Source organism: Neovison vison, chromosome 3 (assembly GCF_020171115.1).
Source record: "Neovison vison isolate M4711 chromosome 3, ASM_NN_V1, whole genome shotgun sequence".
NCBI lineage: Eukaryota > Metazoa > Chordata > Mammalia > Carnivora > Mustelidae > Neogale > Neogale vison.
In genome coordinates, this window is record NC_058093.1 from 26,904,515 (window position 1) to 26,922,260 (window position 17,746).

Below are 17,746 nucleotides of genomic sequence, written 5' to 3' on the forward strand. Positions count from 1 at the left end.
CCCAAATCCTCCTTCCCGCTCCTTCTGCCCTGCTGGTATTCTGATTTTGGTGGGAAAAAAGTTACAGACAACTGTACAACAGTGCTTCTCAACTTTAGCTGAAAGCAGAGGCTTTAACCCACTGAGCCACCCAGGCACCCCTATATGTAATTTTTTAAAAAAGATTTTCTATGTATTTATTTGAAAGAGAGAGACACAGCAGGAGAGGGAACACAAGCAGGGGGAGTGGGAGAGGGAGAAGCAGGCTTCCCGCTGAGCAGGTAGCCTGATGTGGGCTTTGATCCCTGGACCCTGGGATCATGACCTGAGCTGAAGGAAGACGGTTAACAACTGAGCCACCCAGGTGCCCGAGCTGAATGTAATTTTTTAAAAAGTTTTATTTATTTTTTGGGGGAGAGAGAGCACAAGGGGAGGGGAGGGCCAAAGGGGGAAAGGGAGAGAAAATTCCAGGCAGACTCCCCACTGAGCATGGAGCCCAGTGCGGGGCCTGATCTCACCATCCTGGGATCATGACCCAAGCTGAAACCAAGATTCAAGGTGCTCAACCCACTAAGCCAGTCTGGCCCCCCAAGAGCTATAGGTAATTTTTTTTAAATGCTCTAGTTCCAGATGAGACAGACATGGAAACATGAGACAGCTAAAGAAATAGATACTTCCCTTCTAGACCCAGAAGACTTTGGGTCGCACAGTTCAAAGTCACCTCACACAGCGGACATTCAGAGTTTCTGCCACGTACTAGCCCTAGGGATTTGGGCAAGTCACTTCCTCTTCCCAAGCCCCAGGCTCTTCAGTAATGGGACTGATACCTCCTTGCTTACGGGGCTGTTCGGAGATTAAAAAGAGGTAATGAGTCCTGTGTGCTCTTGCTTGGGTCTATGCCCAAGCCAGCCCAAGCCATGTGATACTGATTGTTGTGGGGGTGGAAATTACAGGCCAGAAAAAGCCCACTGGTAGCTTTTCCTCCTCCTTTATAGCCAACCCGGCTCCCAAGTGCAAACACCTGTTCTTCCGACTCCTAACTGCCCTTCCCAGTCCTCAGTCTGAGTCATTGTTTATACATGAGTAAGATGCTGGAGCTGAGAGCAGTGCTAGGGGCCAGCTGATTCTGCAGATGCGGTGACTAGCCTCCACTCCTGGCTCCTCTCCCACCACGAAGAGCCTTCCACAGTGCCAGGGGAGGGGTGCTCCCCACCTGCAGAGTCCCCCGCTGTCCCACGGCTGCAGGGCAAGACTTCACCCTGAAGCCCCACCACTGCCAAGCTCAACTTCCCGATGCAACCCCTTGAGGGTTTGGTCCTGTCAGAACCTTCACTGAAGAACTTATCAAGCAAGTGTGGAAAAGAAATCAATCTAACTGGCTAGTGCTGGGGGGCCAGGGGCTAGGAGGTGCTGTCATGAGATGGCATCTGCCATTCTCCATGGTCATAACTTTGTGCTCCTCACAAGTGTAGCTAGGCTGGGCTCCTGGGAGCCCCTCTGAGGAAGTGGCGAGATGTGGATCCACAGCCCTCCTTTGGGCAGGCTGACCTTGACCCACATGCTTTGGGTCTTAGTTTGAGTTACTCTTTCAGCAATAAAGACCCAGTGAAAGATTTCAATGTGAGTGAAGCAAAACTACCTCCCCTTTGTGTTTCTAGCCTATTGATGCCTCATCCATGTCCAGGGAGGGGCTGTCCCCTTGGCGGTCCCTTCTATTAGAATTTTCTTCCCAGCAGGGTTCTTGCTGGACTGGTTGACCTTGATAAAGCTGGACAGGATTCCTCTAAGCACATCAGAGCCAGGACCATCTCAATCCCACTCAAGGCATTGCAGAGACCCTTGAGAAGACCTTAGCAGGAAAATCATAAAAGTGCTGAGACTCCTTGAAATGAATGAGCCCAACTCAGTAGGACTGGGTAGGGAAGAAAAATATTTCTGGGGCCCCAAATATCCCTGCATTGGTATAAGTGAGAAATCCATTCCTGGAAGTGTGTGTGTGTGTGTGTGTGTGTGAAGCTATGTCCCAAGAAACTATGGATTTTTTTCTGTGGGCGTTATCTAAAAGCTCAGAGCTATCACTATCTGGAAAGATACAGACAGAATTGCATTTCTCAGCCACTCTGGATGATGGTGATGAAGGTCATGGTGATGATGGTGATGGCGATGATAGTCAGTACTTATGGAATGCTTACCATGTTTTGTCACGCTAAAAGGGCTTTGCAAATATAGTCTACATCTCACAGAAATCCCCGTAGGTAGGTGGTATTATCTCCACTCGACAGAAGAGGAAACTGAGCTCAGAGAGCCTTAGGTGTTGTTCAAAGACACAAAGCTTGTACATGTAATGGGACATAAACTTGGGTTCATCTTGAAACAGAATGGTGCCATGTGTCTGGACTCCTTCCTCCTCTATGTTCCAGGTCGTGGGCTCCCTGAGAGAGAAGCTGTGGAGATAATTTTTTATAGTCTCTATGTATGAGTATACAATTTCTATTTCAGTTCACAATAAGATGTCTTTTGTGTTATGCATTTACAAAATGTGTTACCGTGTTAGAGTGGTTAAGGATATTGGCTTTGAAATCAGATGAAATTAGGTTCTAGTTGTATGACCTTGGTTGATTTACCTCTTAGTCTTAATTATTTTTATCAGGAAAATGGGCATTTTAATAATACCTACATATAAGTTCATAGGAAGTAAATAAGATAATGCACATAAAACACTTTTAACATTTGGTACATAATGAATAGTAAATTTTAATTATTATTTTGTCATCATATTATGAAAAAATATGACTTCATCTTAAAGAAGTTATGTTAAAGTTACAAAAGTAGTTTATTTAAGCAAATGTGCCAGAATTCTATAATTAAAAATAGTTCAAAAATCCCAGGATTTTAAAAGACTACCCCTGAGAGGTGCCTGGGTGGCTCAGTTGGTTAAGCATCTGCCTTCAGCTCAGGTCATGATCTCATGGTCCTGAGATCAAGCCCCACATTGGTCTCCCTGCTCAGTGGGGAGCCTGCTTCTCCCTCTTCCTCTCCATGTATTTTCTCTCTCTCTCTCTCTCTCCCTCTCTCTCTCTCTGTGTCAAATAAATAAATAAAATCTAAAAAAAAAAAAAAAAGACTACCCTTGGAACTGGGTATTCTTTCTTAGGCTGTCCTAGTGCAGAGTTTCTCTGGAAATTTCTCAAAGACATAGCCTGTGACAGACATGACTGTCTGTCCACCAAAACCCAACTCTTCTCTTCCTTAGTCCAGAGTTGCCACAGAGAACGAATGACGTTTCAGCACTTTGTACCCATGGGGAGCAGGGTGACCAAGACTACATGTGAGCATGAGTCAGGCCAAGGTTGAAGAATGGGTATTGAGGGGGAAAGTGTGTGTGGTGTGTGTGTGTGTGTGTGTGTGTGTGTGTGTGTTTGTGTTTTATCCATTCTTGATTTTAATTTCGATTCACTGGAAATTAAAGATTCAAAAGCCTAGGGGACAGTAGTCACAAAATGAAAGGAGCCTGGGTCCCTGAGTCTCTCTGTGGAGGAGAACTTCCCACTGATCAGGAACTTCTACTGTATTAACCACTGAAATTATATATATATCTGTTGGAGTTACTCTAAAATACATGTGCTAGAGTAGAGGTCACAGAGAAAAGCAGCTTTGGGTTCACTGGCATGTTTCATGTCATCCCTGAACTGTATTACCAAATTAGGGTTTTTTCCCTAGTCATAGACCCACTGTCAACAGACAGACATGCCACTCCTGAAGCTGTTCCCATGACTGTACTATAGGCACTGAAGACAGTTCCTAAGAGGTGTCCCTACACTATTTTGAGCCCCATTGGCACACTGGAGTAAATGAATTGCTTCCCAAGAGGTCTCCTTTGACGGGGACAGGGCTCATTTGGTGTGTCTGCTTCTAAATCAGTCATCTGCATTTACCGAGCAGTTAGCAGCTCAGCAGTGAAGAGAAGGGGCCTTGCATAGGAAGCCCCGGTCAGGGAAGGCAGGGGGTGGGTGGAATATGAGTTAATAGTTAATCTGGAGAGTTGGAGAAGCCATATACATTTAATGGAACTGAGACTGAACATCATCTTGCCCATTTACATGGCTGAGGCTTATCAGTTTTTTGGTCTAGCCAAACATGATTGGGAATCCCCCCACCACCATGGTGGTTGACCTCTGAGAATTATGACATCTTCTTATCGTGGAAGTGACTTCAAAATCCTCAAATGTCAGACCTAGAAGTACCCTGCAAGTTATCAGGTTCAACCGTCTCATTTTATAGATGACTTAACTGAATTATAATAGGAAGAAGCAACTTGCCCAAGGTCACAGAAGTCATGAAGAATCTAGTCTTCAGACCTAGATTTTCTACTTTCAAGTCTCTTTGGGGGGGGTACCAGGCTGTCTTCTCTATATTTTCAGTTTATTAATTAGGGAATTAAAAGGTTTGACAGATGGGGTCATTTCTAACCCAAGGGAAAGAAGAAAAGAAGGAATATTTCTACCAGCTGTTTTTCAATTAGTGAATTAAAATTAAGTTTGGGGGTGCCTGGGTGGCTCAGTGGGTTAAGCCTCTGCCTTTGGCTCAGGTCATGATCTCAGGGTCCTGGGATCAAGCCCCTCATCAGATTCTCTGCTCAGCAGGGAGCCTGCTTCCTCCTCTCTCTCTCTGCCTGCCTCTCTGCCTATTTGTGATCTCTCTCTCTCTGTGTCAAATAAATAAATAAAATTTAAAAAAATTAAGTTTGAAAAATCATGTTTTTGTGGTCCTGCCACCCTCACCCTTTGCCCATTTACTATAGATTAGAATTTGAATTCCTTTATCTCAGAGGGCAGACACCAAGTATCTCTAAATTATAGGTAAGAACTTCAATGAACAGCAGACAGAAGAAGCTTTAACAAAAGATTTTCTATAATTTTGCAAATTATTATATTCCACTGTTTTAAAGATTTGGAACAATCTCAGAAGTGCTCTCCTTCTTCTCCCTGACCACATCCCACTCACAAGTGAAAAAATAAACATGATAAGGATGAGGTCCTCATTTTTGCAGATTTGACTTTTTGGTGGCCAATCTCTTGAGTCTGTGGAGTGAAAAAAAATGTTTTTGGTGCCAAAGACCTTAATTAATTTGCTCTTGTTAAATCCTAATAACTTGACCCACTGGAGCAGAGACTGTCCCATTTGTTTGCTGGGAGACTCTGTCAGCTTTTCTGCTGGGGCAGACAGCGTCGTTAGAGGTGACGGAAGAGGAGCCAGGTGGCAGGAGGACATTCTATGTAATCAGATCTTCTCATTGAAGGGACATGGGTGAGGGAACTAAAAGCCTTCAAGAAGAGGCACTGCTCCATATAACAGCAGACTCTCAATTATGTGAGGGCAGGGGGTCAGGCTCTCTAGGCTGTGACTGGTTTCTAGTTTTAACAGTTTCCACAAACCTTTAATGAGTGCCTACTCCAAGGGGAATCTATCCAGATCAAGTGCCCCCCAGCCTGGTCACTGATATTTATGATGCCTGCTCCTTCCCAAATGCCATTGTATTCAGTCCTCTCAGCAATGCTCTGAAGATGGTATTATTAGCCTCTTTCACAGATGAGAGAAGGGAACCAGAGAGTGGTTACACAAATCACTCAAGGTCCCAAGGTTAGTAAGAAACTGAGCAACATGGGGTCCAGACCCTTAGGTAGCACACTCCTGCTGCTCCAGAGAGCCACCACCCTGGCTTTTGTGACTCCTTCCCTCCCTTTTTTCTCATTATCAGCATCCATCTCTTCAGTGTATAATGTTCTCCAGGTCTCTATCCTTATCCACCTACTCTCTGAATGCTCCTTCTAAGTTGTCTTGTCAAAACCCACAGCTTTACCCACCTCATTGTTGACCCCTAAACCCATGTTTTATTATCTAACTTCCTACAGTTTTATTATCCAACTGCCTACAGAAACCTTTCCTTACTTTCCTCCCCCCTCTTCCCATTAGTCACTAATCCTCTTCAGAACTGGTCCAGTGCCCTCAAATCTTCCTCTATCAACAGGAAGCCGTAAAATGCCCTTTCCTTCTTTCTACTCCTACAGAGACTCCTTCCTGGCAATGCCTTCCCTTCTTTGCAGCCCATAATGTACTCCCTGTCTCTTGCTTATCTTCTACTGCAAACTCTTTGGTTAGGAACTGCCTCTTACCTCACTGCCTGGATTTTAGGCTTGTGATGCTTTTCATTTGATGCTTTTGCCAAAGACTTACCTTTGGTTCCCCTTTGCTTCTCCCATCACCAACCCCATTCTCGTGCTCAGCTGTGGTATCCCCATTCAAGCCAGACCCTAGGGTTCCGACTTGCTTCAGAGAAGTTCACACAGTCTTACTTCATCCACATCCTAAGTGCTTCTCAAGGTCATGCCATACACTTCTTCCCACTGTGCTGTTTTGCACTTCTTTCCCTTTTGCTCAGACTTTTACAAGCATTTTCCCACTGGTCCCTCCCTACCTCTAGTCTTTCCAGCTCTGGTTCATCCTCCCCACCATTGCCTGAGTTATCTCTTTAAAGCACACATATATCTGACCACACTTCTTCCCAGTGTAAAATCTTATCAATGCCTCCCTATCACCAACAGGGTGAAGTCTGAGCTGCTTAGCCCATGATTCGTGACACTGTGGGATTTGGCTTCTGCCAACCTCCACATCCCTATAGCCCATTACACACCTTCCCACTCTGGCTCTTGACACTGAGCCATACACACCTGCCCAAAGTCTCCCAAGGGTCCCTGGTTCTCTCAAGTCTCTGTGCCTCTATACATGCTAGTCTTTCTGCTTGGAATGTTCTTTTCCTCTTTTCTGGACAAACTTTGCCCTATCTTTTGAAAAATAGCTGAAGGATAGAGTTCCTTCCTTCAAAAAGCCTTGCTGGACCCCTCCAAAAGGGAGTTAATTGTTCTCTGTTCTGTTCCATATTTCTCTGTATGTTATAGTGGCTGCCACTGTGCTGTACTTTATTTGTAGACTGGCAGCTCCTTGAGGGCAAAGACTGTGTCTCATTCATTACTTTATTAAAGTTCCCTAGTTTCTGGAACAAAACATTTGACTAGGAAATGCTACTGAGTGAATGAATATGACCATCCTGAGGATCTTCTGACTCATAAATGATAAATGATTAACTTGTCTGCCTTCCCAGTGAAATATAAGATCCTTGAGAGCAAGTGACTATCTTATTGGGAGTGCCCTTTCAATAAATATTTTTTAGTCATGAATGGGTTCCCTAAGTTCATGTTAACCAAGAGATGTAGCTTCCCCTGCCCTAAGTTCCTTCCACCAGAGTGTCTCACAAGGAGACAAACCATCCAAATTTCACCTCAATTTCTTTTTTATAAAGAATGTATTTATTTATTAGAGAAAGAAAGAGAGAGCACAGAAGGAGAGGGAGAAGCAGACTCCCTGCTGAGCAGGGAGCCTGACATGGGCTCCATCCCAGGACCCTGATCATGACCTGAGCCGAAGGCAGTTGCTTAACTGACTGAGACACCCAGGTGCTCCTCACCTCAATTTCTTAATCCTCTCACTCATTTGGTGTCAGAATAGCACTGATCAAAAGGGAAGTGCAACAATGATGAAACTCCAAGACCCTGAATAAAGGACAGGAGCAGCTAGGGCTCACTAAATTTCTTATTGCTTAGTCATTACCCTATGGGTCAAGGTATTACCGGAACAATTTCCCTTCAACCTGCCTCCCCATCCAAGCTCTGCATTTACAATTTCACAGAGCAGTCAGAGATAAAATATGCAGTAGAAAGTGCCCTGGACTTGGAGTCCAAGATTTTTGGTCTAATTCTCAGCTCTGTCATTTGTTTAGCTATGTGATCTGGAGCACAATTACGTTAAGCCTTTTCTCACCTGTTAAATATGGATCATAATACTTACCCTGCTCATCTTTTAGGGAGATTGTGACCTTTCTCGGTTCTTCTCTGCCCTTTCAGGGGTTTGGTGGTTTGTTCTGTCCACAGTAACTTAGTTTTAGTCTTCACAGTGACATGGATTGGTCTAGAAATTAGGACTTTACTCAAGAGACGTTTAATCTGTAGGGCCAGCTTTGTCTCCCAGAATGGACAGCCTTCTGATATAACTAAGTCTAGAGGCCTTGTCCACAACTCTGGACCCAAGCTGCAACCAACAGAGAACCCAGACCTTCCTGGCACCCATCCTAGGCAAAATTCTTTGGTGAGAACCAATGGCCCTTCCCTGGAGGTCAGCCAGGTAGACATAGCCATGGATGGAGCCAATGTGGTTTCATGGGCAGCAAGGTGACCATGTCCCATGCTCTGCATTCTCTTGGCATCATGGCAGAGAATATCTGCTCAGCTGGTGTTGGCGCTCAATGGAGTGTCTCTTTATGTCCTTTCCACTCTTATGAGTCTTCCCTTAGAAGACTGCTCTGATCAAAGCTAAGTCTATTTTTAAGGATTACTTAAAGCTATAGATTTCATGTTTACTCAGATTCTTTACTCTCTGAGGCCATTTAACAGTCTTAGGGAATAGACAAACTGTTCTTGGTGTCTAAAAAACAGAGAAAGTCCAAAGACTCATTTTAACAGATGGTCCTATTCCTTTCTTACTCAGCCTTTGGAGCTAGCACTCATTTTCCTAGGACTAAACTCATTTTCCCTCTTCGGATGGTAAATTTCTATCCAAGTACTGAATTGCTCCATCCATCCAAGGACCTTGGATCTATGGGTATGGAGTTTTTCATTCAACTTTTTTTTCAACCAACATTTCTTGAGAATACTCACCTCTCCCATTATCACTTCATCTACTTTCTGGTAAGGAATCATCTCTTCCACTGTCCACTCTGTCACATCACCTTCTTCTACTTTCTTAGGAGCTCTGGATGGGAAATGTCACTTTTCCCATAGGAATAAGCCAATTGACTGAATTTTAGAATTAATGACCCCCTTTATAGTAATAGAGGTGCTGCCCTGTGACTCTCTTGTCCATGTTGTTCATTTTTGTGCACTAAGAAGACCACATTTTGCTTCCTTCTGGTTTACCTACCCAGTCTCCTTCCACGTTCTAGCTACTCTGTCTTGTATTGGTTCAGTGAAACAGGTTTGTGTGTCAAGAAGTCAAGATTCATGGGTAGAGGCAGGAGGTGGTAGGATAGAGATGAAGGCATAGTTGCTCCTTCTCTCAAAACAAACTAGACCCTGTGTTGCCATTCTGGCTTGTTTCCCTGGAATTCTGAGGAAGATGGAGCGTCAGCTGTGTTACAACATTCCCTAGGGTGGAGGTAACCCCTGATTGGTGGCTGCTTTACTATGAATTCCTGGTAGGAGGCTGTAGTTTGGGTGTCCCTGAGTACAAGGACACTGGTAACTGCATCTGACTTTTGTGGGGAAATTATGTCAAGGTGGTATTGTGGCTATCATCTCCTTCTTCCTGAGCTATTATCTGAGCACTGAGAGATGAGCTCTGGACTAGTATATGAAGTGCAGCAAGGACTCACATGCAGAAGTAAGCTGAAACTGCCTTGTGGAGGCTGTGGCTCCTGTCCTAAATTCCCCTAAGTGAATCTAGTGCCAAGTGTACTCTCCAGTAGTTCTGTGAGTCTAAGTGTCTAGTTGAGCCTAAAAATAAATACACTGCTGGTGGACATTCCAGGCTCCACCTGACTAACCTTACCAGCGAACCCCTAAGGGGCTGATACTTTATAACCACTTAGGTAGCACTGAGTATTTTCCCCCAACTGGCCAGAACACTACAGAAGAGAGGTAAGTGACTGGTACCTAAACTTTATCCTTGAAACCACCAACATCACTACTGATTATCATCACCAATATCAAAATCATCATCAATGCAACCATCACAAGAATCTGTTTGTGCATTTTAATTACTGTCCACCATCTTTTGCTCTCTTCTTTAGATCATATATTATTCTCTTTTTGATTTTGTCTCCTAGAATTTTCTCCTATGGACAACCTCGCCTAGAAAAACACTGAAATGAGAGTCCTGCTCTGCTGCCTGAGTCAGCCTAAGACAAATCCTTCAGTATCAGTTTCCTCATCTAAAAAAATGGGAAGAAAATTATTGCCCCTGGGGAAATGGTCTGACAACTGAATTAGCTCCACTTATAATCAACAAAATGATAGCATAGTCTAAACTCTTTAAAGGTGAGCTAGTCTAAATGTAAATATATCTGACCACTTTGGGATGGAACTCAAAGCCCTTATGATCCCTATGCATCCCCCTTTTGTCCAATGGCTATCTCCAGGCAGCCACTGGCTTGTCAGGGAAGAATGGACAGATCATGGTGTGGCTTTGTATCCTGGGAAATTATGTTTTCCTGAAAGCTTGGAAGAAATAAAAACTCTCAATATTTAGCTCACTGTCCTTCCTCCAGAAATTGGGTGATTGAGTGCCATATATATATATGAAGAGAAAGAAGAGAAAGAATTTGAGAGATAGAAATGGTTTGGAGGGAGGGAGACAAACCATAAGAGACTCTTAATTTCACAAAACAAACTGAGGGTTGCTGTGGGGAGGGGAGTGGGGAGAGGGTGGTGTGGTTATGGACATTAGGGAGGGTATGTGCTATTTGAGTGCTGTGAAGTGTGTAAACCTGGCGATTCACAGACCTGTACCCCTGGGACTAATAATACATTATATGATTATAAAAAATAAAAGAATTATTTAAAAAATGGAAAAGAAATGGGTTGGAGGGAGGCAGATGTAGAGAAGCCAAGAGGACGAGATGGTTCTATGGAGTCTTACTCAGAGGGAGATACTATGAGCAGGAGAGACCAGGGTGCCAGGAAGGCCCAAGCAGGGGTGCTAGGTGGCTCGGACCCACAGGGAGCAGGCTGGTTTGTGAGGGGTTTTCCTGTAAGTGGGTTCAGGTGCATCAAAGTTGCAGGTAGCATCTGCATATGTTCCATAAGGGACACTGAAGACTCCTGCTGTCTGATGCAAGAAGATAACGGAAAGAACAGTGAACTGGCAATCAGGAGACCTTGCTTCTATTCCCAGCTGGGCAATCCTGAGAAGATCACTTCATTTCTCTGAGTCCCAGTTCTCTCAACTTCAAAACAGGAGTTGTACGGGTTGATCCCATGATCTCTTCTACATTCACTCATCTCAGTCTTCAAATCTATGAAGCCCTGCATGGCAGGTGGCATTTATGCTCCTCTTTCCCTCCCATGTTTCCTTCAGGGGAAGAGGAATATGGCTTCCCTCACCCACCCCCACACTGATGTTGGGCTCTTTGGTGACTTGCTTTGGTCCATGGGCTGTGGAGGGGACAGTAAACCAGTATTGAGCAGAAGCTTCGAGAGGCCCTGCAAATTTCCACCAGTCCTCTTGTGCTCTTGTACCTAGCTAGAAGGGTATACCCCAGCAGTCCCTGCCCCTTTAGCCTGGACCCCAGCACAAGGAACCACTCAGAGCAGGTGGGAACCCAATACTTAGTCAGAAGCCAAGCCGAGCCAAGGGCAGCTGAGCCACAGCAATCATGCAGGCCTAGCCACAGGAAATAAATGCCTATTGTTGTGAGGCACTGCAGTGCTGGAGTTGCCTATTACTGCAGCCAAAGCTGACTAATACACACACGACAGGAAAGCAAGCCTTGTCGAAGCACACATCAGGACCAGTCAAAAGCCTGCCTGAAGGAGAATGAAGGGCAGCTGGAGAGGCTCCTCCAGGCCCTCCGCTACTGCCCTTCTTCATGCCAGAGCCGTACACTTCCATATGGAGACACACCTGGTTTCTGGCAGCCACCACCCATGCCTCAGTGGGGTAGGAACGGATTTTGGTGGAGTGGGAACTAAATTAGAAATGCTCAAAGTCAAATGTCTCCCCATTCACAGTCCTCTCTTCCACAGTCCTCCAAACCTGGACCGTCTGTCCAGGTGCCATAAAAGGATGCTTTTTAAAAGGTGGTTGAACTCAGGGTGGATATATTGGTTTAGCTAGCAGAGAGAGGGAGCGAGATGCTAAGACAAGTATCCAAGTGCCAGCATCACTGGTCTCTGGCTGCTATAAGCAGCATGCGAGTCTCCAGGCCTCTCTGACTCTGATATTAAAGAACCCAAAGAAACTCACATAGCATCCTCCCAGCCAAATTCTAGCTAATAGATGTTTTCCTGCCAAACAGAGCAGTGTAGCATATTTGATACAATATACAAACCAAAGCCCAGAGAACACAACTGTGGAACTTCAATGCTATCAGCACCATGGCCTAGGGGACAACCTGAGACTTCCAGGTTAGGCTGAATGACCAGTGCTTCATGTCCCTGAGAGAAAACCAGGACCTCAGTCACTGGAATGACAGCTCCAGAGTTGAAAACCAAAAGCATTTGTGTGGAAGAACAAAAAGACCCCGGCCTCTACCAATCAACCTAACTTAGTAGAAGAGGAAGGAACACAGATTTGGGACTGGTGTAAGGGAACAGGCAGGAATTAAAGTGGAGAGTTTCCAACTTTTTTTCTCAAATACTGAAGAGTTATTTAGAACAGAAACGTATGTAAGTGGATAAAAGTACCAAAACTCAAGGTGAAGCAAGGGTGAAGATTCGGAGCCTGTCTGCACTGTGTTCCATTGCCCACTCCGAAACTGGTTCCTGAAGCTGTGTGTGAAACATTGGGACTATATACAGTTTGAAAACCACCAGACTAGAGACATCTGGGGCATTATAATTGGCTCATGGAAAGCTGAAGAAAAGGGGGGAGGAGCCAGTATCATGATGGCTGTTTCTGGGCATTTTGCTGGGACGTGAATGGATTAAATGTATAGTCATCCCTTGTCACGGCTTGGCAGCCATGGAGAACACAACAGAGAGGAGACCTTCCACATTCTGTTTGAGGCAGACAGACTGACCAACTGACCTTTCCCTTCTCCTTAGAGGCAAGCCTCCTTATCCTCATCTTTAACTGGGCAAGAACAGATTTGCTTTGGAAAGATTTAGATCTTCCTCTTTGGTTTGCCTCCTCCCCCACCCCACTGACACCTCTAATCTAAAGTGTTGGCTCCTACCGAGCTTACAGCTCTCAAGCCTTGTGCTTCAACATTTCAGAGGGAGGAATCCTGAGACATTTGTCTAGCTCACCAGCTTATGGCTCCCCACTTCCCATAGAGACAAGCCCCCAGACCCACCTATGCACACCACATCCATGAATCCATACATCCCATAGCAGATCTGGAAGAGGAGGTCTTGGCGTTGCCATTTTGCTGAGGGACTGAAGGTTGACCAGATAAGCCAAGAGATACTGGCGATGAGGAAGAGGGAACCCAAGATGGCAGCTGCAATCTGAACCTTCTCAATGACCGTCAGAGAGATGGCCTGCCACTGCAAAGAAGACAAAGACGGGTTAGCTGTTGCTTGGATGTTCCTACCCCATTTCCACCCCATTTCCATCCCTCTTCCTTCTGCTGTCACAACCTCTTACCTCAGGTTTTGAATTTAATACAAGGCTTTTTAACTTGGAACACAATGGTTATTGTTCCAACATTCTGAGTTTTATGTTCCCCTTTCAATATGGAGGAAACTGGTATCACACCAAACGGTCAGAAGTTATTGTAGGGAGGGGGTTCTGGGCAGCCGTGGCTGGGAAGGAAGGCCTTTATGATTGATTATGATGCAGACAAAGTGAAAGTATAGGCCAGTGAGGGTGATATTCCGGGGCCCAGAATATTCTTTTCAGAGCAACAGTGTTTATTTTCACACTAATAGGGCACAGGTCTTTTTTTTTTTTTTTAACTTATTTTCTACAACAACACCTGGCATGTCATTTAATATAAATGCTAGCGATTACCAATTCAACAGACAAGGAGAGGACACAGGATATGGGGGAGAGAGAAGAAAAACAGTATACTTTACTATCTGTGAACGCTGAGATTTCATTTTTTAACAGAAAAAGCACTATGCTAACAGGAGTATTGATGGACAGATTGAAGGCTGGGGTGTGGGTGGGCTTTAACTCTGAAATTCTGTGATTCTATGGCTGGCCTCAGTAGCATAGGCCTAAATGTGCCTGGAGTTGGATTTTAGTTTGGAATTTATTCATGCTCTCACTCAACAAATATGTACTCTGCTAGGTGCTAGAGATAAAGCAGTAAGCAAAAACATGTAAGATTTCTGTCCTCATAGAATTTATAGTCTAGGGAACACAGATGATCAAATAATGTATTTACAGCTATAGTTCATCAGGCATAAGTGATGGAGGTACACAGAACTATGGGAGCCTTTGATAGGCAGATTCGACTTGTCAGAAGAAGCAATGCTTGAGTTGAGGAGGAGTTCAGGCAAAGAGAGAAGGGAAGGGTGCTCTAGGCAGAGGAGAAAGCATGTGCAAAGGCCCAGTGGTGGAAAAAAATATATATATAGTGAGTATGGAAACCTGGAAGAAGACTAGAAAGGGTGGAGCAGAGAGAGCAAAAGGGAGTGTGGGGTAAGACAGCTGGAAAAATAAGAAGAGAAGACCATGTAGAATCTTGAAGAATATGCACAGAATTTTGGCTGTGTCCCATGAGTAAATAGGATGCTACGGAATAGTTTTAAGCAGGGAAGTAACAGGATTCCATTTGGGAGACTGGAGTGCAGTACCATCTTGTGATTGTTGGGATTTGTGTAAAGCACAGAGAATTCCCCCAGCAGGCGTTTCACCCTGAACTCCCCAGAAAAACCAGACAACATTCCATCTATCAACAGCGAGTCCTTCTTCCACACTAAATGGCATGGATGCAAGCACTTATTCTGGCTCCAGGAGGACTGACCAGCAGCTCCTAAGGAATGGTAACCATTGGAATACATTTCATTTGCTGTTCTAGATGTAGGACATCAGCCTTTACCTTTAATTGTACAGATAGCATCCTACTACAGGTAATCAGGCCTTTCAATTTTCCACTGCTTCCTCCAGCCTGGGTCTACACAGAGCAAGGGAATTTTCCAGAAGGTGGACTGAACCTACAGACTCCTCTCAAATACTAGACCACAAATGCTTCCTCCAGAGCCTGCCTCTCTGTCTGTGAAGAGGGTTCCTGATGGAGCTTTTTGGTGTGACCACTGAGTCATCAATAACCTTCACTTTCTCCTGCTCCAGACTTCAAAACCCCCAAATATAGAGGCACAGAAAGTGTCTTAGTCTCTAAAGCCACCCTAATGCCTGGTCCCCCAATGAACTCTAGAACCTCAGTTGCTAACTACGGTCTGAAGCATGTCGAGAAGGGAACAGGGTGGGGTGCTATAGACAGGCTCTCTTCCTGTCTGTCCCATGGGAACCTCTAGGAAAGGAGTGGGGAACAGAGCTGCAAAGAGCGAGAGAGAACAAGACAGTTCTGAGACCTCCAAGGGAGGCTGGGAAGGGGAGAAGAGCTCCAGAGACTCTGCTACCCCCAACACGGGGGCTTCATTCCTAACAAGGTTCTGATCCCAGTATCATGATCCCAGTATTCCTAAGGAGGTTCCGGTCCCAGTATCCCCCCTGCACTGCAGCACCAGGACCGGCTGTTTCCTTCGACCCCAGGAAGGGGCATGGAGCAAGGAAGGGGTCAGGACCCCATTCTGGCTGAGCTCTATTGCAGCTTACAAAAATTGTCACCTAGGAGAAGTCAGTAAGTCATAAGGGCTGTCAGTTTTCCCTTTCATAAAAACAGAAATAACTGGTCCTTCTCACTCCCTAGAGTACTGTGAGGTTGAATGAAAGAATTCCTTGAAGGGGACGAGCAGCTGTCATTTCCACTCTTCAGTATGTTTGAGCGAAAATACAGTGACGCATGTCCAGATGGGGTATTCCTTTTTTTTTTGTTTCTCCAGGTGGGACATTCCCGAATGCACTCAGCCAAGCCACGCCTATGCACCGAAGGTAACTACCACCTGTCAAGGTAACTGTGAGCAAATTGTCCCTCCACTGTGTCATCTGTGAATTGGGAAGAACAGTGCCCACAGCTCTAGGTTGTTTTCGGTATTAAATGAGATAATACATGTGAAGACTTAGAGTGACTCGCCCCCAGGGAGCACTAACTAAACGCTTGTTAATATCACTATAGTTCAGTTGTAGCAGAGAGAGGGTGAGGAGCAGCCAGAAAGCCCCGAGGCCAACCCGAGATTTCTTTCTCCATGGCTTTTCTGCTAGAAACAGAAACTTGCGGATTGTCACTGAGATAATGTGCCATGACGAGCGCTATTCCTCACAACTTTGGATGGGGCTTGGCCCGCGTGTTGGAGGATCTGAGACGTGGGCGAAGAGCCCCCGCTCTGACAGCAGAGGCTTGTCGCCCTGGTGCCCTCCCCCCATGACCCCCGACTCCCCCATGGAGCCTCTCGCTTGCAGGAGGGGCCCCCTGTTGCGTCCCTGATGGTAGGTGCTTCCGCTGGCTGTAGGAGCTCAAGCTGCTCCACAGCAGCCATCCTACTCTTGCCTGGGCCCGAGAAGCCCAGGACACACAGCTGGGACAATCTGGACCACAACCACACAACACTGCCACTAGGCCAAACTACTTCCTTCTTCGGGCGCTATCTGGAAAAGTGCAGTGGCAGTTACTGAGCACACATCATGCATTTCCAGGAGCAACAGAATCAGAGGGAGTCCCCAGGGCTTAGAAACTCACAGCGAAAGGCATGTTAGTCACTTAAATTCATGAATCAGTGTTGTCAACACGGCCATTTGCTCACCATACTGAAGAGATCAGAATAACCTTTTCTTCTTTTCTTTCTTTTTTTTTACTCCCGGGAATGGGGGGATGATCCCTTTTCATTTTATGAGTCAAGATCTGGTGCCTGTTTATGAGCCAAGGGGTTATTTTGGCATGGGCCTGCAGATCCAGACTCTGACCCTTTTCCAAGTCTCGAAAGAGCTGCGAAGAGAGCGAACGCAGCCCAGAGGTCATGGAATCAGCAGTCTCACAACCTGCTACTTGAAGACACTTGGAGATTTGAAATGAATGACCGAAGTTGGGACCAGCACCTGGAGAGGCCCCTCTCATTCTGACCCTTCCTCTGAGGTGCCTGGGAGTTTTAAGGCCTCCTTCCAGAAGTGACGCCCCCTGCTGGCCCACAGGCATGTTCTAGCGTGGACACACACGCTCACGCGCGCACGCACACACACACGCGCGCGAGCACACTCATTCCTAGCTCCAGGCTTCCAGCTGCTCCTGCACAGGAAGCCCCCAGCCCTACAGTCACACCACACCCTCGCCCTCCTAGGCCGGCAGAATCCACTCTTTCCCTCCCCCTAAGGACAGGAGGAGCGAAACAGCTCATTGATTATGGGGCAACCCGATCAGCTGACCCCGCATAGGTGCAGGTATTTTCAGAAGTGAAGTGCTCTCTATATGCGGGTGCACCGCGCAGGGAAAGCCCTTGGGTTTGGAGGATTTACGAGGTGGAGTAGGGCCCACCAGCCGCGTGGGGGATGAGGGCTGTGTCAGGGTAGGGCCCGAGGGTGGGGGAGGATGGGGGTGCAGCCCTGTCCCAATCCCTGGAATCCGTGTGACAGACCCCACCTCAGCCTGGCCGCTCTTCCCTTGCCCCTGATGGTAGCCCCTTCTCAGTCCCTCCTTTTCCTTCTTCCTTCCATTCTGTTTCTCGCTGCCTCCCTCTCCTGTCTCTTCTCCATTTTTCTCTGGCCCCCGTCACAAGGAGTGTGGTCTGTGGGCCAACAGCATCAGCATCACCCAGAGGTTATTAGAAACACAGACTCTAAGGCCCAGCCCTGGACTCCTGAGTCACAGTCTGCATTTTAGCAAGATTCCAGGTGAACTGGATGCACCTTAAAGTCTGGGATGGGTCACTGAGTCTGC

At 46.0% G+C, this 17,746-nt stretch overlaps 1 protein-coding gene across 1 annotated transcript in view; it reads right to left on the reverse strand.

Moving 5' to 3' along the window:
* MARCHF4 (membrane associated ring-CH-type finger 4) overlaps positions 1-17,746 on the reverse strand; it is a 108,167-nt gene that overhangs the window by 7,522 nt on the left and 82,899 nt on the right. The window contains exon 3 of the mRNA XM_044240839.1: positions 13,103-13,295. Within this exon, the coding sequence (XP_044096774.1) occupies positions 13,103-13,295 (193 nt within the window). The remainder of the gene's footprint in view (positions 1-13,102; positions 13,296-17,746) is intronic.